The 27,215-nt window shown below is 39.3% G+C and overlaps 1 protein-coding gene across 1 annotated transcript; it reads left to right on the top strand.

Annotated features, from left to right (window-relative positions):
• Nucleotides 1–7,260: 7,260 nt before the first annotated feature.
• Nucleotides 7,261–8,789, top strand: LOC122203730 (patched domain-containing protein 3-like). The gene has a single exon (XM_042910788.1). The coding sequence runs from the start codon at nucleotides 7,332–7,334 to the stop codon at nucleotides 8,397–8,399; it is 1,068 nt and encodes a 355-aa protein (XP_042766722.1). The 5' UTR covers nucleotides 7,261–7,331; the 3' UTR covers nucleotides 8,400–8,789.
• Nucleotides 8,790–27,215: the final 18,426 nt, after the last annotated feature.

Here is a 27,215-nt window from a genome sequence, read left to right as displayed (position 1 = left end):
GATTCACCCGATAGTATCAATAAAATTGAACTGGTTGTTAAACATTTCAATCTCTTAAAGGCACTAGGACCCAGATAAGTCACAGGAGAGATTCATCAATCTTTCATGAAACAGGTTATTTCTGGTTGGTTGTGAAGAGGGAGTAGGAGGACCCTAAGCTTGCCTCCCCCACTGGATACAACTAGACAATACTCACAGCAGTGCAACTAACCCAGATAATGACCTGAAGACTGGCAGAACAATCTCCACAACTACAGGTAGAGAAGAGGCCACATTGAAGAAGGTTGGAAGAGTGAAGACATGGTCTAGGAGCAAAACAGACCAAAGCCATACTTGGTGGAGAGGGAGCTGGTGGTGCAGACAAGGGTGTAAAACAGACTCTCACACTGGGGAGCCAACCGGCGAGGGGGACAAATCTCCATAACATTGCCTTTGAAAGAGAGAGGGGCCGAATTTCATGAGCTCTTACAACCAGGAGGGTCTTAAAACCTGGAGTTTTAAAAATTAGCAGGCTCCAGCCTTGGGCTCAGGGAGAGAGAGCACAATCAACAGCCCATGCAGATATAACATAGAAGCAGCAGTTTGAAAAACGCAGGGTGCAGACAGGAGGAAGAGTGATTTGCTCATATCCGAGTGTGGCCCAGAGAGACAAGGATCATGGAAAGACCCCTCCAAGAACAAAGGAGCAGGCAGGTGCCATTTCCCTCCCCTGCCCCCAGCATAAACAATGGCCATCTGTGGGGAACAGTGCTATGCTTATCCTACATAACTTGTCTGCACCGAGCCCTCAACCCCTCAGCTCTCCAGATCTTCCCTTCCCAGTCATGCAGGGCCCCTCCCCTGGAAGATCGGCCCAAACCCTGTCTACCCCATCTCTGGACCCACAGGTCTTGCAGGGCCTCGGTTCCTGCAGCAGCAGGGGCACGTCTCATTTTGCAAGGAGACAACTGCACACCTTGTTAAAATGCATTCCACTCCTGCTGGGGACCAAATACTGCTCACAATAGGCAAAGACAGACTTTGCAGACAACTGGACTGAAGAAAAAAGGAGGCCAAGACCCAACAGAAGAGCACATAGGCAACACACATAGGAGGCATTCCCTGACGCCCCAGGCCCTAGGGAAGAAGGGACACTGAACTGCAGGGCACTTCAGTACCTCTTCTTCATAAGGCTATTATTGTTAAGAGTAAGAGAAGTCGCTGATTTTCCTAACACGGAAGAATAGACACAATGAAGAGGAAAAAGTGAGAAGGCAAAGAAATATCTCCCAAATGAAAGGACAGAACAAAACCACAGTAAGATATCTAAGCAAACTGGATATAAATAATATGTCTGATAGAGAATTTAATGATTGTAAAGATACTCCCTGGACTTGAGAAAAGAGCATAGGACATCAGTAAGACCCCTTCACGCAGAGATAAACAGCCAATCAGAAGGCAAGAACACAATAAATGAAAATAAAAATACACTTGGTAGAATAAATAACAGGGTAGGTGAAGCAGAGGAATTAATTAATGACCTAGAAGGCAGAAGTAATGGAAAGTAATGAGCGAAGGAGAGGAAAGAAAATTATGCAAATTGAGGACCGTCTTAGGGAACTCAGCGATTCCATTAAGCATAAAAACATTTGCATTATCGTGTTCTCAGAAGAAGAAAAGGGGGCAGAATTTTATTTGAGGAAATAATAGCTGAAAACTTCCCTAATCTGGGTAAGGAAATAGACATCCAGATTCAGAAGGCATAAAGATCCCCCCACAAATTCAACCCAAGGATGTCCACACCTAGACACATAGTAATTAAAATGTCAACAATCTGGGTCACCTGGGTGGTTCAGTCAGTTACGCATCTAACTTCAGCTCAGGTCATAATCTCATGGTTTGTGAGTTCAAGCCCCATATTGGGCTCTGTGTTGACAGCTCAGAGCCTGGAGCCTGCTTCAGATTCTGTATCTCCTTCTCTCTGCCCCTCCCCCACCCATGCTAGCTCGCTCTCTCTCTCTCTCTGTCTGAAAAATATGTAAACTTAAAATTTAAACATAAATAAACAGTAAAAAAAATTTAATAAAAAATTCTAAAAAAGAATGAAATCTTGGCATATGCAACAATGTGGATACATGGATGAAGCTAGAGTGTATTATGCTAAGCAAATCAAATCAGAGAAAAACAAATATCGTATGATTTCACTCGTATGTGGAAGTTAAGAAACAAAAAAGCTGAACATAGGGGAAGGGGGTGGGGAAAGAGGCAAACCATAAGAGACTTTCAACTATAGAGAAAAAATTGAAGGTTGATGGAGGGAGGTGGGTGGCAGATAGGCTAAATGGGTGATGGGTATTAAGGAGGGCACTTGTGATGAGTACTGGATATTGTATGTAAGTGATGAATCACTAAATTCTACCCCTGGGGAAAAAAAGAGAATGGGTTTAAACTTAAGTGACCATCAACTTAATATAGACTGCTATATACAGAAGATGTTATATCCAAACCAAGAATCAAAACCCAGTGATAGACACGCAAATAAAGAGAACGGAATCCAAATATATCACTAAAGAAAGCCAACAAACCATGAAAGAGAGCAAGAGAAGAAAAGATTGGAGAAAATCTATGGAAACAACCACAAAACACTTAACAAAATGGCAGTCAGTACATATCTATCAATAATTACTTTGAATGTAAGTGGACTAAATGGTCCAATCAAACGACATTGGGTGACAGACATCCATGTATATGCTGCCTACAAGAGACTCATTTCAGACCAAAAGGCATCTGCAGATCCAAAGTGAGGGGATGGAGAAACATTTGTCATGCAAATGGAAGTCAAAAGAAACCTGGAGTAGTAATACTTACATCAGACAAAAGTGACTTTAAAACAAAAACTGTACCAAGAGACAAAAACATTGTATAATAAAGGGGACAATCCAACAAGAGGATATAACAATTGTATTTATGCATTCAAATACATAAATCAGCTAATAAAAAACATAAAGGAAATAATCGATAGTAATACAGTAATTGTAAGGAACTTTAACACCCCCCACTTACATCGATGGACGGATAATCCAAACAGAAAATCAAGAAGGAAACAGTGGCTTTGAATGACACGCTGGACCAGATGGATTTAACAGACATATTCAGAACATTCCATCCTAAAGCAGCAGAATACACATACTTTTCAAGTGCACACAGAACATTCTCCAGAATAGAACACATATTCGGCCACAAAACAAGCCTCAACAAATTCAAAAATATCAGGCATCTTTTCTGACCACAACGCTATAGGGGCGCCTGGGTGGCTCAGTCGGTTGAGCAGCCGACTTCGGCTCAGGTCATGATCTCCTGGTCTGTGAGTTCGAGCCCCGCGTTGGGCTCTGTGCTGACAGCTCAGAGCCTGGAGCCTGTTTCAGATTCTGTGTCTCCCTCTCTCTGACCCTCCCCCGTTCATGCTCTGTCTCTCTCTGACTCAAAAATGAAAAATGTTAAAAAAAGATTTTTTAAAAAAAGTATGGACTTTGAGACCACTGTACCTGGGTTCCTATCCCAGCTCTACCTCTTACTACCTGTGTGATTTGGGGCAAGTTACTTAGCTTCTATCGGTCACATTTTCCACTTGTCAAAGGGAGAAGATAGTACTTCACTCATGGAGTTCTTAGGATTAAATTATTTAATATGTGTGAAATTATTTAAAACACGTGAAATTCAATAAGGGCTATTATTATTAGAAATATTTTCACCATTGAATGGGACTTAAATGTTTTTAATGTTTACTTATGTTTATTTAATGTTTTTTTTATGTTTATCATGACCTGAGCTGAAGTCAGATGCTTAACCAGCTGAGCCACCCAGGCACCCCACCTGTTTGATTTTTTTAAAGACTCTAATCACTCTCTCCAGCCAATTAGTTACTAAATTATTTCCCTCCTTTTAAAGTCCTACTCCATAAGCTGTCCATTCTGGTTGTTGCTGCTGTTTTATCCTTTCCATATGTTGAGCGTGACCTTCAAGATCTCCTTTTTCCTCTTCTGTTTAATGTGTTCTCCCAAATTCCAACACTTCCATTAAGGAAATCTCTATTTTTCTTTTCTCCAGCATTTTCCATCTTGTCTTCTGCTGTTTCCTGAGCCATGTTTTTAGGTATTGCTATACTACAGAAAAGGAGAAATTCACCTTATTATATAAAAAGGAATTTAGGGGCACCTGAGTGGCTCAGTCCGGTGAGCATCTAACTCTTGATTTCCACTCAGGTCATGATCCCAGGTTCGTGGGGTTTAGCCCCACATCCGGCTCCACACTGAGCAAAGAGACTGCTTAAGATTCTCTCTCTCTCTCTTTCTCTCTCTCTCCCTCTGCCCCCTCCCCTGCGCTTTCTCTCTAAAATAAAATTAAAAATTTTTTTAGAAACTTAATGAAAGCCAATGATAAAGTACTTCAAAGAGTTTTACCATCAGCATTATGAACCCCAAGTCCATAAAAACCTGAGCTCTCTTGCTTCCAAGCCAATCCCAATGTACAAGAACTTATCAACCTTCGGCTGTATCACAGTTGCTAATGTCCCATTGGACCAAGTAAGTCACATAGCCAAACCCAGAGTCAGTGTGGGAGGGAACCATGACAAATCATAAATTCTGGGAGCCATGATTCATTGGAGACCATCACTATAAGAGCCTACCACCCTACCATAATATGTACATGCATCTTAACAATATGTTTCTTCTGCAACACTACATTCATGGTCAGTTCTTTCTGCTGCCTTTTCTTCAGTTTCTTTCTTAATTACTCGTGTTTCAGTTTTAGAGCTTCTTCACAATGACCAATCAATTTATTAAATCTTTACATTTCAGTTTAGAAAAGGAAAACTGAGGGACTCCATAATGCTCTGTGACAGATTATTATACAAGTTAGGAGAAACAGCTATACTGTGTTAATTTGAACAACGAAAAAAGGAAATGGCAAAAAGCTTAAGATAGGGCAGGGGAAAAGATGCAAAAAGATACCTCATGTCTCAGTGAGAACACAGGCATCTGAGCAGACCCTATGGGATCTACAGAATACATTTCAGCCATGATGTCTGCCATATTTGAATGAGATAATTTCTAGAGCTATGGAAAGATAAACAGGACCACCTAAGTTATGACTAACATTTGAGTGTCCTCTGAGTACCTCTGAGTAGGCAGGGATGAATGACACAGAGCTTCTCTGAGGAGCTCATGGTCAAGTGTAGGAAACAGATTATCATAGAACTAAAATACACAGTTAAAACAAAAACATCTTATAAATATTAATGGGCAAATTTTTTTAATAAAAAAATAAAATTCCCTTTATTTATATCAAACTCAGTTTGGCTAATGTGAGAGAATAGGTATTAGAAAAGGAGAAGGGGTGGGAAGCAAAAGAGAAGGGAGGAGAAGAGGAAACAAATGGAGCACAGGGGCTGCTGGGGAAGGACTGGGGAACAGAAGGAAATGGAATCTACATGGTGATAGAAGATAAAAGGAATGCTTTGTCTGCTTCGTTTTATCTAGACTGAAGGTGGAGAAGAAGTAGACTAGATAAAATTTTAAGTTCTAAACTATATTCTTGAATTCCCAATACCCATCCTCTCCTCATACAAAAGGCATTTTCTGAAGTATGGAGAATCCTATCCTGACACAGTAGACACCATTCTCAAATTGAAGGCCAGAGGGTCTTCCTGAATTGAAAGGAAGAGCCTTTAGAGACTTCCTTAATTAGAAGCCATGCCACTTCTAGGCCATGTGACAGCTTCACCTGGAGAAGTGTAGAGTTCTGAAACCAATCTTTCAGAGCCTTTCAGGCTTTGATAACTCAAAAATAGGCGATGAGCTCATTTTGGAAATGCTACATTCCTTTTATGAAATGATACAGAAAAACTGGTGGAAAATAACTAACAGTGGTATTTTTGATTGACATTCTAGACCCGCACAAACATTAGTAATCTAGATAACGAGATTAATAAAATTATCTGGAATCAATAATCTATAATTAAGAAACTAGATAAAATCAAATCCCAGGGTACATATTTTACTATAGAATTTATTCGCACTTCACAGTGCCTGATTTAGGAGCAATTGTAGAAATTTACTTGTGTTTTGAGATGAAAAACACACATTGATGTTGTGCTAGAGAAATACTTTGTAAAGATGGGCAGGAAGAGGCCCTGTGTTTGGATGTGTACATTATAGAGTACTTGTGAACACCTTCACCCTACCATTTCCTCTTAAATGTTTAGAACAGCTGAGCCATTCTCTCCATAACATAGACATGGTTCAACAAATGGAATTCTCAGGTCAGTTCCTCTATCTACAGACTTTAAATGTGATACAGAAGCCGCTAGCTTTATAGGACACCAGCGATGGACTCAAGATGTAGCTATAATTAGGACTTGGAAACACAGACGAAAGAGAGAAGGAATCTTCCGTTTCCTTTACCATAACTTTGAAAATAGAAACGGGTGCCATCTTGTGGTTATTTTAATAAGGTCGGTCTTAAACAATGACTTTCTGGAGAGGCAACTTAACAAAATCTCCTATTTCTTGCTCCTTGAAAATACGGTTAAAATTATCTTTCTTAAACTCTTGGACTTGGTACTCTTACAATCTGGAGATTTCATTAAAATGCTAGACCTACCCACATAAAAACACCATCACAATAATATTAGGTGACTACCAACCATGAAAAACATGGCAAGCAATTTTCGTAATTCTTCACAACCGCTCAAGACCTGCCTCTCGGTTGCGAGCATGTTAAAAGGTAGGTAAAGGTTTTCGTAAAAACTGTGACATGAACACAGGGGTCCCTCCATCCTGGGAACTGTGGGTGGAATAGATCCAAGATAAATACCGACTTTTCAGCCCACTTATTTACTTCTAACTTGTTACAAGAAGAATATATGTTATGTTTGTAGTTAACAAAACGAGTCACTAAACCAGGGGTACAAGGTTCACCTTACCCGAGAACTGTGTTACTGGATGCTCCCCGGAAAGGTGACACCACATTTGTGTGTGTGTGTGTGTGTGTGTGCGCGCGTAAGTCTTGTAGAAGAGGCACGCATCTTACCGTTAAGTAGTGTTTGTGTACTAACTTTCTGGGAGCATCAGGCATGCCACAGACAAATTTGGGGCTGGATGGGCTATGAGTCAAAACACGTGCTCCCCAATGGAAGCCTCCGGTATCCCGGCGCAAGCGGCCAGAACTCAAACAGACTTCCGCAGAATTTCTCCAGGAAACCGTTGTGTGGGGCGGAGACGGACGCTCGGTCCAGTGGCTGGTTTCTAATCTGCTGTCACGTTTGAGATTCTGGTCTTTCCTTCCCGGAAATGAGCCTTCGTCCCTGCAAGGTGGCGCCAGAGGCCTGGCCGGAGGCGGAGGCGCCGGCGGAGCGGGAGCCCAGGTCGGAGGCGAGGCGGGAACCCACGTCAGGGCCGGGCTCAGAGCTGCTCCGGGCCTCTAAGCACGAGTCAGAGCAGTTCTTCAGTGGAAGACAGGAACCCGAGATGACCTGGGCTTCGGGGCAGTTGCCAGAGCCCGCTGGGGCGCCCCATTCACATCCGGTGTCAGTGAGGGGGGATTCCTCGCTGCCCGCATCACCGTCGGAAAACCAGGTGTCCGAGAGACCCCGTTGCCACACCGACTGCCTGGAGGCGCCCCTCTCCTGCCTCTTCCGAAGGCTGGGATGCGAAGTGGGCGCGCACCCCTGGATCTTCCTGCTGGTGCCCATGGTACTGACGGCCACTCTGGGCACCGGTTTGATTTACCTGCCCAAGGATGTAGAAGAAAACCTCGAGGAGCAGTACACCCCAATAGGGAGCCCAGCCAAGGCCAAGCGGCGCTTTGTGCAGGAACGCTTCACTGCCAACGACTCTTACCGCTTCTCCATCTCCAGGAAGAGCACCGAGGTCAATTTCGCTTGTATTCGAGCAGTCTCCAACACCACCTCCCTGCTAGAACCAGCAATCTTATCAGAAGTTAGTAAAGTGGATGACGTGATCCAGGATCTGTATGCGATGGGGGAAAACGGAACCCAGATCCACTACAATCAGGTGTGTGCCAAGCACCAGGGTCTCTGCGTGTCTTCCAACCCACTCCTGTATGCCTGGCAGATGAACAGACACCTCGACCTGAGAAATGTCACTTTCCCAATCTACAACCACACCGGTCAGCCCATCTACCTGGCTGGCACCATTGGAGGAACCTTCTTAGGCGAGAGGATGGGAATGAACCAGTTACTCCTGGAAGCCAAAGCCATGAGGCTGCTCTACTACCTGAAAACTGAGGATGAAGAGGACAATGAGCATAGTAAGAAATGGTTGACCCATTTCCTGAACCAATTTAGCAACATTGAAAAGAGTCTGGTCTGGAAGAGGATCCAGGTATCTGGTGGCTGAGTTTTATAGGGAGACCAGGAGAAGGTGGGAGGGGTAAGAACACGTTTCCCAAGTAGTAGCACTCCTGGATTATTTGTTGGAGTCCTTGACTTGCAGCTGGGAGTGCTCTACTCTGTTTGGCACTTAATCCAACTTCCTTAATCTCACACACCAAAGGATGCCACACAGCATAAATCCTTAATAATATTCTGGTGGAAAACACAAATCCTACATCCTTAAGGTAGGTCTGCTCAGTGCAGACGTTGATCATCAGGTTTTCCAGTCAAATTACTTTAAAATCCTTACTCTTAAAGTCTTTGCTATTTGGGGGAACCCTCTGAAATGTGTTTGGGGTTCATTGGAATAAAAGCAACAAACTTTTAAGAAGTTCCATGGTATTATTGAAAAGAGAATTAGCTCACCGTTTACCAAGTAAGTTATATAGCCTAGTGCCAGGCACATGCTAGCTATTCTGTAACTAATAGTTGTGAATAAGCCTGGTCAAAGTGAGACAAGTATTGGAAAAATACCAGATCCTTCTGAAATACCGATGAAATTAAAATAGTAAAAGACAACGACCTACTAAAATTTTAGAAAAAGCCACAATTTCTGTAATTATGCATGGTTTCACAGTCTTAGGTAGACCTCAGGTTTTGTGTATTCAGGAGGTTTAAACCTTGGGTTTCTGAAAGAAACTTTGGAAAGCGTGCCACAGATTTGTGGGAAGAAGTACACCTATGTTAATCTTCTTTATTCTAAAATCACGATTCACATATTTTGATCTTTTACTAAATCTTAACATGTTTCAATCAGTAAGCTATATTGTTTCAATAGGGTTTGTAGCTCACACAAATATTGAAATGAAAAGTTATTTACTTGACTAAATTTTTGTGGCAGGTGGTCTACTTTACATCAATTTCTACACAACTGGAACTTGAAGCAACTTTGATGACAGTGATCCCTTTGTTTCACTTGGCATACCTTCTAATCATATTATTTGCAATCATATCATGCTATAGGTAAAATCGTTTCATTGTGTCTTAACTCTTTTTAACAGATATTTTTGGGTGGCAAAATACAGATAATTGATATAACATATGCCATTCTAATCATTTTTAAGTGTATATTTCAGTGGCATCTTGTATCCTGCAGCTTTGCTCAATTTGTTTATTAACTCTATTAGTTTTATTGTGGTTTCTTGGGAATTTTCATATATGAAATCATGTAATCTGTGAAAAGGGATAGTTATACTTCTTCATTTCCAATTTGGATTCCTTTTATTTCCATTTCTTATTTAAAATTCCTCTGGATAGCACTTCCACTTCAATGTCAAGTGTCATTGGTGAAAGTGGGCATCTTTATCTTGTCCCTGATTTTGAAGGGAAATCTTCCAGCTTTCACTTTGGATTATATTGTTAGGTATTCAGTTCTTATAATGGTGCCTATCATTTTGAGGAAGTTCCTTTCTATTCCTTGTTTTTTGAGGGTTTTTTTTTTAATCATAATTGGGTGTTGGATTTTGTCAAATGCCTTTTTTGCATCTATTGAGATGATCGTGTAGATTTTATCCTTTGTTCTATTAGTGTGATATGTTACTTGATTGATTTTTCCCATGTTGAACCACTTTTGCATTCCTGGGATAAATCCTAGTTGGTAATGATGTATAATCTTTTTAACGTGCTATTGAATTGGGTTTGCAGAATATTCTTAAGGACATTTGAATCTACATTCATAAGATATTGATCTATAGTTTTCTTCTTGTAATCTTTGTCTGGGATTGGTATCAGTATAATGTTGGTCTCATCGAATGAGTTAGAGAGTGTTTCTTCCTTTTCAACTTTTTGGAAGGACTTGAGAAGGATTGGTGTTACTACTTCTTTACATGTTTAGTAAAATTTACCAGTGAAGCCATCTGGTCTTGGACTTTTCTTTTTGGGTGGTTTTTGATTACTGATTCAGTCTTTTTACTTATTCAATGTCTGTTGAGATTTTCTCTTTCATCTTGAGTCAGTTTAGGTCATTTATGTGTTTCTAGATATTTGTGCATTTCATATAGTTTGTTGGCATAAGTTTATAGCATTCTTTATTTTTTTAATGTTTATTTATTTTTGAGAGAGAGTGCAGGAGAGGGAGAGAGGTGGCAGGGGGTGGGGGCAGAGGATCCAAAGTGGGCTCTGCACTGACAGCAGTGAGCCCCATGCAGGGCTCAAAACCATCAATCGTGAGATCATGACCTGAGACAAAGTCGGAGCTCAACCAACTGAGCCACCCAGACAACCCTATAGTGTTCTTTTATAATCCTTCATATTTCTCTAAGGTTAGTAGTAATGTCTTCAATTTCATATCTGATTTAGTTATTTCTGTCTTCTTTTTTCTTTGTCACTCTAGATAAGAGTTTTTCAGTTTGTTGATCTTTTTAAATAATCAATTTTTGGCTTTGTTGGTTCTCTGCATTGTTTTTCTAGTCTCAATTGCATATATCTCTATTCTAATCTTTTCATTTCCTTCCTTGTTAGCTTTGGGTTTTGATTTGTTTTATTTTGTTTCTATTTCTGCGATATGTCTAGTACCGTAAGGTGATTGAAGACCTTTTTTTTTCTTTTTTAATGTAGTATAAATTTACCTATGAGCACTGGTGTTGCTATATCCTGTAAGTTATGTTTTGCTGTGTCTTTATTTTCATTTGTTGCTAAGTATTTTCTAATTTCCCTTGTGATTTATTCTTTGACCCACTGGTTATTTGATAGTGAGTTGCTTAATTTCCATACATTTTGAATTATCCAGTTTTCCCTCTATTATTGATTTGTAGCTCCATTCCATTGTTGGTTAAAAAGATACATTGGGTAATTTCAATATTTTTACATTTTCAGACTTGTTTTGTGACCTAACATATGCTCTATTCCAGAGAATGTTTCATGTTCGCTTGAGAATAATGTATATTCTTCTGTCATTGGGTTGAGTGTTGTATATATCTCTGTAAGGTCTAATTTATTTAGTGTTGTCCATTTCTTCTGTTTCCTTACAGATTATTGGCCTAGATGTTTTATACATTATTGAAAGTGGCATATTGAATTCTCCATCTATTTCTGTCTACAAGTCTGTTAGTATTTGTTTCATTTTTGAGTCTCTATTGGCAGTGCATGTATGTTTGTAGATGAATCTTCTTGATGAATTGTTCTTTTCATCAATATAAAATGCCCTTCTTTGTCTCTTTTAACAGTTTTTAAAATAAAATCTCTTTCGTCTTACAGAAGTATATTCAATCCTGCCCTCCTTTGGTTATATTTATATGGAATATCTTTCTCCATCCTTTAGCTTTCAATCTATTTATGTCTTTGGATCTATAATGAGTCTCTTGTAGACAGCATATAGTTGAATCATGTTATTTTATCCCTTCTGTCAATTTCTACCCTTTTCTTCAAGAGTTTAATCCATTTACATTTAAAGTAACTGCTGACAAGGAAGGACTTCTGATATTTTGCTATTTGTATTCTGTGTGTCACACAGTTTTTTTGTCCCTCACGTCATCCATTATCCCTTTTTCTATGTTTAGTTTCTATTTTTCTAATGAGTTGTTTGATTCTCTTCTCATTTCCTTTTGCCATGATTTTGTGAGATTTTCTTTATGGTTACCATGGAGATTCATATAGTTCTAAGTTTAAAACAATCTACATTAAACTGATACCAACTTAACTTCAAAAACACACAAATCTGCTGCTTCTATACACCTCTGTCCCCCACTCTTTATGTTGTTGTTGTCACAAATTATGTCTTTATACACTCTATGCCCAATAACAGAGTTATAATTATTTTTATGTTCTAAATTCTGTAGGTAATAAAATGTAGGATTATAAACCAAAAATATAATAATACTTGCTGTTATATTTGACCAAGACCTATGTTTCCTCATATGACTTAGCATTACTTTTTATTGTTCTTTCTATTCAGCCTGAAGGATTCCTTTTACCATCTCATATAGGGCAGGTCTAGTTAACAAGCCCGCTTAGCTCTTGTTTATCTGGAATGTCTTAATTTCTCCTTCATTTTTGAAGGACAGTTTTGATGAATACAGCATTTTAGTTGATGTTGTTTTTTCTTTAAGCACTATAAATATCCCATTGTCTCCTTGCCTCCATGGTTTCTAATAAGCAATCAGCTTTTACACTTATTAAGGGTCCCTTATATTTGGTGAGTTGCTCCTCTCTCAGTGCTTCCAAGACTGTCTTTGCCTTTGGCTTTCAATGATTTGATTATAATGTTCTCAGTCTGGGTCTTTTTGAATTCATCCTATCTGAACTTCATTAAGCTTCTTGGATTTGTAGCTTCATGTGTTCTACCAAATTTGGGAAGTTCTCAGCCATTATTTCTTTAAATATTCTTCCTGCCTCCTTTTCTCTCTCTCCTGGAACTCCCATAACGTATATGTTGATCTACTGGCTGGTAGGCCCACAGATCTCTGAGGTTCTTCTCACTTTTCTTCATCCTTTTTTCTTTATGTCTCTTAGACTCCATACATTTCAATTGTCCTATTTTCAGTTCACTGATTCTTCTGCCTATTAGACCTGCTGTTGAATGCGTCTAGTGTTTTTGGGTTTGTGTTCTGTCATTTCAGTTATTGTATTTTTCAGTTCCAGAATTTCTGTTTGGTTCCTTTAAAAAATTTCTACATCTTTATATTATTATTTTGCTCATACATTGTTTTTCTTATTTCCTTGTCAGAGCTCTTCTTTAGCTCTGTAAGCATATTTAGAAAAGTGCTTATAGTCTTTGTCTAGTAAGTCCTAGCTCTGTCTTTCCTCAAGGATGATTTCTATGTATTTTGTTTCACACATAGTTTGAACCACACCCTCCTCTATCTTTATATACCTTGTGATTTGTTATTGGTGGTGTGGTGGTTGTGTAGAAAACTGGACATTTGGCTAACTGGAAATCAGATTCCACCTTCCCCAGGGTTTTCTGTTGTTTTCCTATGTGTTTATTTAAGATTAGTGGTCCATTTTCTTTGTGATTTTCCGAAACTATTATGGAAAGACTGTAATTATTGTTTTTTGTGGTCACTGAAGTTTCTGTACCTTAGCTAGTGTTTTGACATAGATTTCCTTGGATGCCAGGAGCTCTCCCAGTGTTTGCAAAATGGTTCTGTGCCTGGAACCTCCAACACTTACCAAGGCTTACACTGAAACCTAGGGATCAGCCCTAGGTGACAGCTTAGGGTCTTCTTAGGTCTTTTCTGAGCATACATCTTGCCCTGGGTAATTTTCTAAATTCCCCAGTATAACTGAGAGCTTTTTAGTATCCTAAATTCCCAGAGAAATGCTCCTCATCTTTTTCCATAGGCAGTCTTTTGTATTTTTGAGCTATAATCTTTTGCTCTATGCACATGAGGTTTGTTCATTCAACTTGTAGTGTTTCCAGCTTTCTCACCCTGAGTTTTGAGTTAGACAAAACAGAGGAGTGCCTTGCATCAGTCCTTCAGGTAGCCCCCAAATAAGTTAGAACAGACATATAAAATATTTTAGGAATAATCTCTGCTCTGCTTCCTCCAAAAACAGGGAAATGGCTCCACCATGGTAACATGAGCTGTTACCACTTTAAGATCCCTGCTGTCTTAGGGACAGTTTGGGACTGGGGCCACTTTAACACATCTGCCACATTATGATCACTGCCACTTTAAGACGACTATCACACTGGAGAGGGAGACAGGGCATGTAAAATCACTATAAAACATTCCTACTATTTTGAAGTACTCCCCTGATTTTCTTTCATTTAGCACTTGCTTAGTTGCTGTAAGCTTTTGATTGCTTTCCAGAGTTCACAGAATTCTGAAAATATATGCCCGTTTTTCTATATTTCTTTGTCGGGATGAGACTTGGGAAATTCCTACGCCATGTTTTGCTGATATCCAGCACTAAACTCTTATTTTTTAAACTTTCTTTTCTCCCCAACCCCCATTGGCGATAGTGTGCAATCAGATGGAATAGTAAAAACAAATAAAGAAATTATGGCCAGTTTTGTTTGATTTGGCATATGGTTTTTACTTTACATATTGTGCCAACTGCGATTAATTGTTCCATTCGGAAGCAGATATGCTGATAGAATTAAACAAGTCCTTATTTCTGTATAAATTTGAACTAGTACTTTTAACTATATAAAAAATCAATCTCTAATTTAATTGACTTGCGTGTCCCCATCGTTCAGATGTGGGGTTTACCTTGTTAAGCACTTAAAAATTGTTATCTAGGCATTAGGGTTAGTTTGAGCTCTTGTAATCAGAAAGCTAAAATATTGAAAATATCAGCAAACACCAGTATTTAGTTGTAGAAGTAACCCCATAGAATATATTAATTGAGTGATTCTCACAGCAGAGTTCCAGAGAGGACTCTACACCTACTTATTCTGAAGCCACCTATTGAATCAAGTCTCTGGGGTTTCAGTCTGAAAATCTACATTTCAAAAATGTCTTTATTTTTTTTTTAAATTTTTTTTTTCAACGTTTTTTTTTTTTATTTATTTTTGGGACAGAGAGAGACAGAGCATGAACGGGGGAGGGGCAGAGAGAGAGGGAGACACAGAATCGGAAACAGGCTCCAGGCTCCGAGCCATCAGCCCAGAGCCTGACGCGGGGCTCGAACTCACGGACCGCGAGATCGTGACCTGGCTGAAGTCGGACGCTCAACCGACTGCGCCATCCAGGCGCCCCTCAAAAATGTCTTTAATTGATTCTCCTGTATAGGTAGGCTTGGGAACAAATGATATAATTCAACTCTCTAGATTTTCAGGTAGAGAAACATAAGGCCCCAGTAGGTAGAGGCAGTTAACCATGATGGGTACCTCGTTAGAGGTAATAAACTACCTCACAACTTTGTTATTTTGGAAAGAAAGACCACATTCCCTAGAAAACAAAACAAAACAAAACAAAACAAAAAACTAAGAAGGAAGGATGAGAGGGAGGGAGGGAGAAAATAGGGGAGGAAGGATGGGAAGGAAAAAAGACCAAATTCAGTCTTGTTAAAGTCATTAGAGTATAAAAATAATGTTAACCTAGTGTGGAATCTCCAAGGTACCAACAATTGGCTTACAAAACTTTCCTACTAGGTAGTTGGTTCTGAAGATACACATTTATATCAATTAATAATAATTATGGACAGTGGTACAGAAAATCTTATACTGAAGGCAATTAGAAAATGATTTTTTAAATATTTATTTAATTTGAAAGAGAGAGCATGGTTGAGTGAGCAGAGGAGAGGCAGAGAGAGAGGGAGAGAAAGATTCCCAAGCAGGCTCTGTGCTGTCAGAGCAGAGCCCGACACAGGGCTTGAACTCACAAACCAGGAGATCATGACCTGAGCCAAAACCAAGAGTTGGATGTTTAACCGACTGAGCCAGCCGGACACCTCTAGAAAATGATTTATATTTATTTGTCTTTGAAGACTTTATGTTTATGTAACCAGCATATGAAACATATAGGACTCATGAGGTATAAACATAATGCAACTTTATTTTTGTCTCCCTTTGTTCCCTTTAAGTTTTGTGGGTAAGAGCAAGATCTTCCTCTGCCCCATGAAAACTCAGACAGGCTATGTGACTTTTGTGGTCATTAGCAGGTAGGACAAAATCCTCCAGTCAGAGTTAAAATGTCCATGTCCAGGTCCATGTAATAAACAAAATTGGTAACTTGATTTAAAGTTAAGGTGGCCTCCAGCACCCTTTGCTAGAGCATGCTGCATGGGATAGCCCTTAATGGGGAGAAAGGAGCTTACCAGTTCTCTTCTTTTTTTTTTTTTCCTGAGTATAATTTTTTGTCAAGTTAGCTAACATACAGAGGACACAGTGTGCTCTTGGTTTCAGGGTAGATTCCCGTGATTCTTCGCTGACATATAACACCCAGTGCTCATCCCAACAAGTGCCCTCCTCAATGCCCATTACCAATTTTCCCCTCACCTCACCCCCCCAAATCAGCCTCAGTTCTCTGTATTTAAGAGTCTCTTATGGTTTGCCTCCCTCTCTGTTTGAAATGATTTTTTACCCTTCCCTTCCCTAATGGACTTCTGTTAAGTTTCTCAGATTTGACATATGAGTGAAAACATATGATATCTTTCTCTGACTGACTTACTTCACTTAGCATAATACCCTCCAGTTCTATCCACGTTGTTGCAAATGGCAAGATTTCATTCTTTCTCATTGCCAAGTAGTATTCCATTGTATATATAAACCACATCTTCTTTTTTAAATTTTTAAAATTTATTTTTTAAAATTTACATCCAAGTTAGTTAGCATATAGTGCAACAATGATTTCAGAAGTAGATTCTTTAATGCCCTTACCCATTTCGCCCATACCCCCCCCCCACAACTCCTCCTACAACAGTAGCCCTCTGTTTGTTCTCCATATTTAAGAGTCTCTTGTGTTTTGTCCCTCTCCCTGTTTTTGTATTATTTTTGCTTCCCTTCCCTTATGCTCATCTGTTTTGTATATTAAAGTCCTCATATGAGTGAAGTCACACGATATTTGTCTTTCTCTGACTAATTTTGCTTAGCATAATACCCTCTAGTTCCATCCACGTAGTTGCAAATGGCAGTATTTCATTCTTTCTCATTTCCAAGTAGTGTTCCATTGTATACATAAACCACATCTTTTTTTTTGTAATTTTTAACGTTTATTTATTTATTTTTGAGATAGAGAGAGACAGAGCATGAACGGGGAAGAGTCAGAGAGAGGGAGACAGAGAATCTGAAACAGGCTGCAGGCTCTGAGCTGTCAGCACAGAGCCCGATGCGGGGCTCAAATTCACGGACCGTGAGATCATGACCTGAACCGAAGTCGGACGCTTAACCGACCAAGCCACCCAGGCGCCCCACAAAAAAAAAAAAAGAGAAATTTCTAATCTGTCTTTTTAACATCTCTTTTAGCCTGCTCTTGAGGTTCACAGATGATACTTTTGATCCAGAACTTGCAGCAATGATAGGTAAGCCTGTATTAAAAATTCAATAGAGGGGCGCCTGGGTGGCTCAGTCGATTAAGCATCCGACTTGGGCTCAGGTCATGATCTCATGGTTTGTGGGTTCGAGCCCTGTGTCAGGCTCTGCTGACAGCTCGGAGCCTGAAGCCTGCTTTGGATTCTGTGTCTCCCTCTCTCTCTGCCCTTCCCCTGCTCATGCTCTCTCTCTCTCTGTCTCTCAAAAATAAATAAATGTAAAAAATTTAAAAAGTTAAATTAATTTTAAAAAATTCAGTAGAAATGCCACATATTTTCTTGCCTTCAGTCTGTTTTATCTGATTCCTTCTATCCTTCATCTCACCACCCCATTGCTTCCATGTCTGTTGCTTTCATGTCTTCTTTATCTTTCAAGGCTCAACTTGGTTTCATTAAATTTCTGGAGCCTTTGTAGATCTCAGCAAGCAAAACTAACTCTATTTGTTGGTTCATGGCACTTTGTTTTATCACTGTGGCTATTATGATTATCTGTACACACATTTCTTTCTTGTACTATGCATTGTCTTTTATTTAGCAGCATATAATTATCTGACTATTTATTGTATGCCAGGCATTGTCCTGAGAGGTTGGGTTATAATGATGAATAATGCAGACTTGGTGTCTATCTTCATGGACCTAACAGTATCACCTACTAGCAGGCTGTGTTGCCTTTTTAGCATTTGCTACAGTATCCTGCATATGTTCTGAACTCAACAGGTTTATTGATATTAGTTGTTAAAGATTGTTAGAAGCACTAATACCTAAGTGGCTTTTTAAAATGAAATTTAGAATGCCTGAAAGTGGTTTGCTACACTAGCTTACTAGAATGCATGAGAAAAGAGAGCTAAATATTTTGGCGTGTCACATGTTTAGAGAGTAGATGACAATAGAAAAGTATCAAGAGACAGCATGCAGGATGTGAAAGAGCTGAGTCAGAGCAGGATAGTAGTCTTGGCTCTGCCTTGAACCAGTTGTCTAGATGTTGAGCAAGTCCTTTAACTTCACTGTTTTCAGAGCGATAATACATTTTTCTTACAGCTCTAAAATTTCATGATCTGCTGAGCAGAATGTAGTAAATACGATCCTAGCCTTATTTTTAGGAAAAATGAGTTTCTCTTAACTGGCTTTATTTGTTTTCATTTATTGTGTGTGTAGATTTATTTTTGTTTCCTTTTTTTTCAAATGTTAAATAATTTCATACTTAGAGAAAGGTTATAAAAATAGTACAAGAATTTTTGCATACCCCAAACATTAATATTTATGCTTTAAACGTATGCTTTATCATTCTTCCTTTACATACACATACCAGTATTCTTGGGTGTTTTTTGTTTCGTTTTTTTTTTTTTTTTTTTAATTGAGACTAAAACTGGAGACATGATTAACCTCTAAATACTTTGGTGTGTATTTCCTAAATGAAGATGGATACAATTCTACTCTATGTGGACAGATTTCATTAATTGTCTCCCTAATGTCTTATTTAGGAAAAAAAAAAAAAAGAAAAAACTATGTTTTGTTTCTGGTCCAGGATCCAGTCCAGGAACACACACAATTTCTCTCCAGTCATTCTCTCCAGTCTTTCTTTGTCTTTCATGGCTTTTACATTTTTGGAGTTCTTACAAGTCAGTTACATTGTAGAACATCCTTCAATTGCATTTGTCTAGAGTATCCTCATGGTTAGATTCAGGTTATGCCTTTTTGACAGGAATTCTTCAAAGTGTTTCTCAGAGCATGGTGGATATGTGTACCATTCCTGTGATGGGTTTTAGGTTACTTAAAGTGACATATGCCAAATTTCTCTACTATGAAGTGTCATTCTGTCATTCTAACTATGGTGGTTATCAAACAGTGATTTTTCAAATCCCATCATTCCATCTACATTTCTTATTTACAATTCTGTAAGGAGGAGGTCTCTTTTTTGTTTCTTTCTACCAATATGTACTCACGGTGCCTCTAAATGTTTAGTCAGTTATACCAAGCATTACTTAGCTTTTGTGTGGCATATTAACATTTACCGATTTACTTTTATGTGTGTGAAAAGGAGTCATTTAAAACACTAGTAATTTAGGGACACCTGGGTGGCTTAGTCGGTTAAGCATCGAGCCTTGGCTCAGGTCATGACCTCATGGTTCGTGAGTTCGAGCCCCGCGTCAGGCTCTGTGCTGACAGCTCAGAGCCTGGAGCCTGCTTCAGATTCTGTGTCTCCCTCTCTCTGGGCCCCTCCCTGGCTCACGCTCTGTCTCTCACTCTCTCTCAAAAATAAAATAAAAACATTAAAAAAAATTTAAAACACTAGTAACTTAAAATCCATTTTAATTTGGCTTTTATATATTACTTGTTCCTTTAAAAAATTGGTAGTAAAACTTCATTTCACTCAGAACATGCCTAACAATGGATAGTGAGGAGAAGGGTAGTAACTGGCAGGAAAATAAATTTGCCTAGAGTTAAAATTTTACGAAGGGAATGATCCACATATAATATAAAGCCATCTGTCCTCATTTCAAACGCAATTGGAATCTGGGGAGTCTGATAAATTATGTGTTGTCCTTCCTATTAAAAAGACTTTTTCTGTTTTAAAAACAAATACTGAGATTGTGGCATACTGATGAGTATATACATAATTTGTTCCCCAGATGGGCCCTAGGTCTTGAAAAGTATCTTTTACATTTAGGCATCAGATTATTTTCTGCCTTAGGTTATAACTAACATACACATGAGTTTTTAAAATAAAAGCAATTAGCCCATTTGCTATAATGACCTGGTAAAAATTAGTGCATTGTGGAAAATTAGTATCTTACCAATAAAATAGTAAGGAAAGCATACTTTTATCTTTCAGTAATATGGTGAGACACTCAAGTTTTTGTCTTGTATAAAATATCCTTTTAACATATTTGTTAGATTTTGAGTCTGAGGATGGTACAATAAAGTTGGCGTTTTCTCTTTTTCCTTTCTGGCAGTCGGCCAGAGTAACAACAAAGAGAGGGAAAAACTAAAACACATACGCTGTATTCCACTAAACTAGAAGAGAGCTAAAAACCCTAGGCCACAAAATAGGCGGAATGTCTGCCAAAAGCAGCGAGAATAAGCAGGCTGCATGTGGGAGGTGGAGCGAGGATGCCACAGCTATAGAGCTCGGAACCAGCAAGAGATGCTTCACGAAACCGAGAGGCCCACCCTGAGATGCAAAACCAAAATCCCTTGTTTGCAAAAGCAACGTGGGCTTTTAAAGCTGATGGCAGGAGTTTCCCTGTACCTGGTTTGATTCTAAGAAGTTGGGGCGATGAAGCCAAACAGCCTGTTTTTGTTTTTGTTTTTGGCATTTTTCTGTCTCTGTAGCAGTGGGGAAGAGATGTCTTTGCATCCTGAAAACCTCAGGGCTGCTTGTCTCCAGTGGCTGTTGAGAATTAAAAAAAAAAAAAAAAAAAAAGATTCTCATGGAAAACCCTGAATCAAGACAAAGTTTTTCTGGTCAGGAACTGCAGTCACTATGGCCTTCTTCATGAACCTCTTACCAATAGCTTATCCAAAAAACCCCCAACCTCCTTTAAAGATGAATGAACAAAAGGATTTCAGCTGAAGGCCACTCCTACCTTTCCAGAATCAAAAAGGAAGAAAGTAGCAGAAAAACCAAGGACAGATAAAGCATACTCAACAGAAAAAATACTGTAAGGGAGTTGAAAATCATGTCCAACCATTTTGTTAATTTAGAACACTTTTTGGAAGTATTTAGCACTGAGAGCACAAAGCAGTGATAGAAGAGGTCAGGGAGGAGATAGTGTAGCCACATGAGAAAATTCAATGTAAGCTGATTGAGCAGAAAGAAAAATAAGGTAAGAAAATAAAACCATCGCTGCAATGAAGGTGAAATTAGAAGGATCACAAGGGACAGTAGAGACTGGAAAACAAAATAAAGGACAGGGAAGCTAGAAATGGAAAAAGTGGGTGGCATTTATCAAAGTGAATACAAATGTTAAAACACATTAGAGAAAATGATGTGGAAAGCAGAAAAGGAGATTCAGCATATGTGTATTTGAATCTTAGAAGAAGAAATAGAATGAGGCAACAGATACAAAGGTATAACCCAAGGTAATTATTTCTGACATAAAAATAAATACACACACACACACAATTGTAAGAATATACTGAACAGGTTTTTTGTTTGCTACGTAGCGGTGTTTGAAAGAAAAAGGGATAAAGTTTCTTTTTCTGCTGTGGTGAGGCCATATGATGGTACTTAATTGGCTGCATAAATAGAACTAATTGAAATGTAAGCATCGGTTAGATCTTGTAGAAATTAGTTACACTAATTTCATATAATTTGATTACATGGGCAAAATTTGCTTCATGTTAAAGTTTTTATTTTTATTTTTAATTTTTTTAAGTTTTTGTTTTTTAATTTACTCTGTTTTAGGTGACTTACCTTTGAGTCGAAAAAGTGCTTTAAGGAAAAAATTAAGGGAAAGGTCAGCTATCTGTTTATTCAACGAAGTTTCTTGGTATAATTAAAAATTGGCCTCTGGTTTTTTCATTAAGTTTTATTTTAATTCCAGTAATAGCAACATCCAGTGTTATATTAGTTTAAGTTGTACAATATAGTGATTCACCAACTCCATGTTCACCCCGTGCTCATCACGACAAGGGCACTCTTTGATCCCCATCACCTCTTTCACCCCTCCCACCACTCACCTCCTCTTTGGGAACCATCTGTTCTCTGCAGTTAAGAGCCTGTTTCTTGGTTTGTCTCTCCCTTTTTTTTCTCCCTTTGCTCATTCATTATTTCTTAAGTGCTACATGAGTAAAATCATATGGTATTTGTCTTTCCCTGACTTTCCTTAACATACTACTCTAAGGCTCCATCCAGGTCATTGCAAATGGCAAGATTTCATTGTTTTATGGTTGAGTAATATTCCAGTGTGTGTGTGTGTGTGTGTGTGTGTGTGTGTGTATGTATCGATATACATACATACATACATACATACATACATGACTTCTTCGTTCACTATTTGCCCATGGACACTTGTGCTGGCTATTGGAAATAATGCTGCAATAAACACAGGGGTGCGTGTGTCCCATGGAATTCGTGTTTTTGTAATTCTTTTGGGTAGTATCCAGGAGTGCAATTACTGGATCATAGGAGAGTTCTGTTTGTAATTTTTTGAGGAACCTCCATACTGTTTTCCACAGGGTCCGCACCCATTTCCATTTCCACCAACAGTGCAAGAGGTTTCCTCTGTCTCCACATCCTCGCAAACACTTGCTTCTTGTGTCTTGGAGTTTAGCCATTCTGACAGGTGTGATGTGGTATCTCGTTGTAGTTTTGGGGAGGATCTTTTCAGGTGTCTCTTTACCATCTGTATTTTGTCTGTGGAAAAATGTCTGGTTATGTCTTCTGCTCATTTTTAAACTGGGCTTTTATGGAGGGGGAGGGATGCTGACTTGTATCCATATTTTACACATTGTGGATACTAACCCTTTACTGGATTTGCAAAACATTTGCAAATGTGTTCTCCCATCCCAGAGGTTGCCTTTTAGTTGTGACGGTTTCCTTCACTGTGCAAAAGCTTTGTAGTTTGATGTAGTCCCCATAGTTTATTCTTGCTTCATTTCCCTTGGCTCAGGAGACATAACTAGTAAAATGTTGCTACAGCCAAAGTCAGAGAAATGACGGCCTGTGCTCTCTTCATGGATTTTTTTTTATGGTTTCAGGTCTCACACTTAGGTCTTAAATCATTTTGAGTTTATTTCTGTCTATGGTAAAGAAATTGGTCCAGGTTCATTCTTTGGCATGTGGCTTGTCCAGTTTTCCCAACACCATTTGGTGAAGAGACTGCCTTTTCCCCACTGGATAGTCTTTCCTGTTTGTGGAAGATTAACTGCCCATACAGTTGTGGATTTCTTTCTGGGTTTTTGGTTCTATTCCATTGAGCTATGTGGCTATTTTTCACGCCAGTACCCACCATACTGATGGGATTACTACAGCTTTGGAATAAAACTTGAAATCTGAGATTGTGATCCCTCCAGTTTTCCTCTTTTGCAATATTGCTTTGGCCATTCAAGGTATTTTGTGGTTCTATACAACGGTTAGGATTGTTTGTATAGCTCTGTGACAAATGCTATTGGTATGTTGACAGGGACTGCATTACATCGGTAGATTCCTTTGGGCAGTGTACACACTTTAAAAATACGTATTCTTCCCATCTATGAGCATCGGAAGTCTTTCTCTTTCCGTCACCTTCCATTTCTTTGATCAGTGTTTTACGGTTTCCAGAGTACAAGTCTTTCAAAATTTGGACCCTGTTTTAAAACAGCTTTCAGTTCGCTATTTTGCCTCCACCTCTCCTAACCTGTGAAATCTCCAGGAAAGACACAGTCTGAGTTTCCGTAACCAAGTGTGACAGGCAGGGAATTCTCTGAAATGGTTGAAAATTAAATGTATAAAAGTTACCACAATGACTTCTCACCTCACATCTGTCAGAATGGCTCAGTTTCAACACACAGGAAACAACAAGGGTTGCTCAGGGTGTGGAGAAAAACAACCCTTGTGCCCTGTTCATGGGATGTAAATTGGTATCGCCACAGCGAAAGCCAGTATAGACGGGCCTCAACAAATAAAAAAAATACAAATACCATAGGATCCAGTAATTCCACTACTGGGTATTTATTTACCCAAGGGAAATGGAAATACTAATTTGAAAAGATATATGCAACCCTATCTTTATTATAGCATTATTGACAATAGACAAGATATGGAAGCAACCCAAGTGTCCACCAATACATGAACACACCACACACACACACACACACGCGCGCGCGCACACAGACACACACAATGGAATATTACGCAGCTATAAACCAGAATGAGAACTTGCCATCTGCAATATCATGGATATACCTAGATGGTATGAGGCTAAGTGAGATAAGTCAGAGAAACACAAATCCTATATGATTTCACTTCTATGTAGAATCGAAACAAGGGAACAAATGAACAAACAGAGAAAAAGCAGAAACAAACCCATAAATGCAGAGAATTGACTGTTGCCCGAAGGGAGGGGAGTTGGGTGGATGGACAAAATGGGTGAAGCGGAGAGGGAAGTTCAGGGTTCCAGTCACAGAATGAATAAATCACAAGGCTCAAAGGTATAGCATAGGGAATCTAGTCAGTGATATCGTAATAGCATTATACATTAACAGATGGAAGCTACCCTTAAGGCGAGCATGGTGGAAAATCCAGAGTTGTTGCATCACCTATTACATTATGTGTCCGGTAGACCTCCGTTTAAGTAAATATACCAAAGTGAAGGTTTCTATGTTATGAGTGGAAGTACCAACTAGAGATTAAAAGATTAAAAGTTCCCAAGGTCAACTTTGTTCCTACACTGGTCTTGCCTTATTTAGGTCCATAATAACTAGCAAGACCTTCCAAGCCTTCAGGGGCATTCAGCTACCCAAGGAGAGAGACTGCGATCAAAATGGTCCTGGGGGGCGCCTGGGTGGCGCAGTCGGTTAAGCGTCCGACTTCAGCCAGGTCACGATCTCGCGGTCCGTGAGTTCGAGCCCCGCGTCAGGCTCTGGGCTGATGGCTCGGAGCCTGGAGCCTGTTTCCGATTCTGTGTCTCCCTCTCTCTCTCTGCCCCTCCCGCGTTCATGCTCTGTCTCTGTCTGTCCCAAAAATAAATAAAAAACGTTGAAAAAAAAAAAATTAAAAAAAAAAAATGGTCCTGGTAGTTGTGCCTCTATTTCTCTATACACGGCCTGAATATTTTCTTCCCCATGAGCTCCCACTCCTACATCCCTCTTCGGCACGGTTCAGTGCCATTCTCCAACCTTTCAATTCTTTAGCCTAGGAAGGCACAGACTCCTACAACAAGGATGGGCTCAAATGACCGAGGGTAGGAGCCATGTCCTGCTCCTGGAGAACAAGTTAGTTGGGAGTCTCAGTCATCCACACAGTCACCTCAACTTAGGCATGTTATCACCTATCCAGATGAAGCTCCCTTACTGATTTGACAAGTCAGTCCTCCCCCTGCCCAGCCCTACAGGTACATGGGAAGGGCATCACAGATTTAGGAACAGAGGTGGAGTGAGGAGACAGCTTGCCTTGGGCCATACATCTCTGTAGTTCAGAATCTTCACCCCCCACCCCCAATTCCTTGAGAGGATCTAAGCCATCCTCCCTAAGTGGGGGCGGAAGTAGATGATATCCTATTTCTCTTTGCTGTAAACAGACTCTTCCCAGCTGCTCAAATGATTTTCAATCTCTCTCAACAGAAAATCTGAAGTATGCTCGCACCTTCGATGAAACCAACAGACACAAAAGCAGAAACCTGGTCAGGACCCTCTTGAACTCCCTATTTGAATATGCCTTTCTAAACAACTCCCCTAATCCTGGGTCCTTCATTCCTGTCATTCACCTTTATCTCACTTGGCATAAACTCCCATATTCTGACATCTTTTCTAAAACTCTTATTCCTATCCAGCTCAGTGTTGTTCTTCTTGAAACCTGGTCTCCTCTGCTAATTCGATTCTTACCCTCCTTCATTGTATTCATTAGACCCGCTCCCCAGCTTTCTACTATTAAAACATTTGCCTGCAATGTGAAGACAAAATACAAAGAAAGGAAAGAAAGAAAGAAAGAAAGAAAGAAAGAAAGAAAGAAAGAGAAAGAAAAAGAAATAAAGAAAGAAAGAAAGGAAGGAAGGAGGGAGGGAGGGAGGGAAAGAAAGGAAGGAAAGAAAGAAAGAAAGAAAGAGAAGAACCCGAATTTAAATCACATTTCTGTCACTTATCATATCCAAATAGGTCACTTCAATCTCTTTTGAGTTTCAAATTCTCCATGTAAACAACCATTGGGCAAGGAGGTTAAACATAGTTTGAAGTACCAGAGGGTATTTTGATGAATTAATCTCTGAGGTTCCCTCAATCTTGAGATTCTAAGTGCTTTTGATTTGGCCTCTGGAAAAATGGAGAGTACTTAGATGGCAGAAGTGGAAAAATTAATGGTAAAAAAAGAAATACCAAGAAAACCAGAGAAGAAAGTAAAAAGGCAAAAACACACTACAGAAAAGTCATGGGAAAAAACATCTCCAAAAAAAGAAAAAAAGCTTCCTAGAACAAGTCAAGGGTACTAGCCCAAAGGGAAACCAGACTGGGAACTTAGGCAACAGAGAATCATAGAGCAATATCCTCAAAACTGAGGCTGAATTTAATTAACGAAACATGGTCTACAACTAGATATCCTTCCCTTACAGAAAACTCATTTGTCTCAAGAAGAGGGATATCACCACATCTAAGGAGATGCCTGGCTAGAACTTATTATGTAAAAGCCGTGACACCATGGCCATAGCTGACATCCACCCTAAAATCTCTGATGGTAAAAACAAGGAACTAGTTACCACTGCACTAATTACTTTTGTTAGCACTAGTGTTCAAACATATAAGGGCAAATGCTTGGACTAATCTGGTTTCTTAAGAAAACCCTAAATTATCTGTCTTTCTCTGTATGGCTTATTTCACTTAGCATCACACTCTCCAGTTCCATCCATGTTGCTACAAAAGGCCATATTTCATTTTTTCTCATTGCCACGTAGTATTCCATTGTGTATATAAACCACAGTTTCTTTATCCATTCATCAGTTGATGGACATTTAGGCTCTTTCCATAATTTGGCTATTGTTGAGAGTGCCGCTATAAACATTGGGGTACAGGTGCCCCTATGCATCAGTACATATGTGGATCCTGAGAAACATAACAGAAACCCATGGGGGAGGGGAAGGAAAAAAAAAAAAAAAAAAAAAAAAGAGGTTAGAGTGGGAGAGAGCCAAAGCATTAGAGACTGTTAAAAAACTGAGAACAAACTGAGGGTTGATGG

The sequence above is a fragment of the Panthera leo genome, chromosome D3 (assembly GCF_018350215.1).
Source record: "Panthera leo isolate Ple1 chromosome D3, P.leo_Ple1_pat1.1, whole genome shotgun sequence".
NCBI classification, from domain to species: Eukaryota; Metazoa; Chordata; class Mammalia; order Carnivora; family Felidae; genus Panthera; species Panthera leo.
Note: the sequence above shows the minus strand (reverse complement) of the source record. Positions and strands in the feature narration are given on the sequence as shown.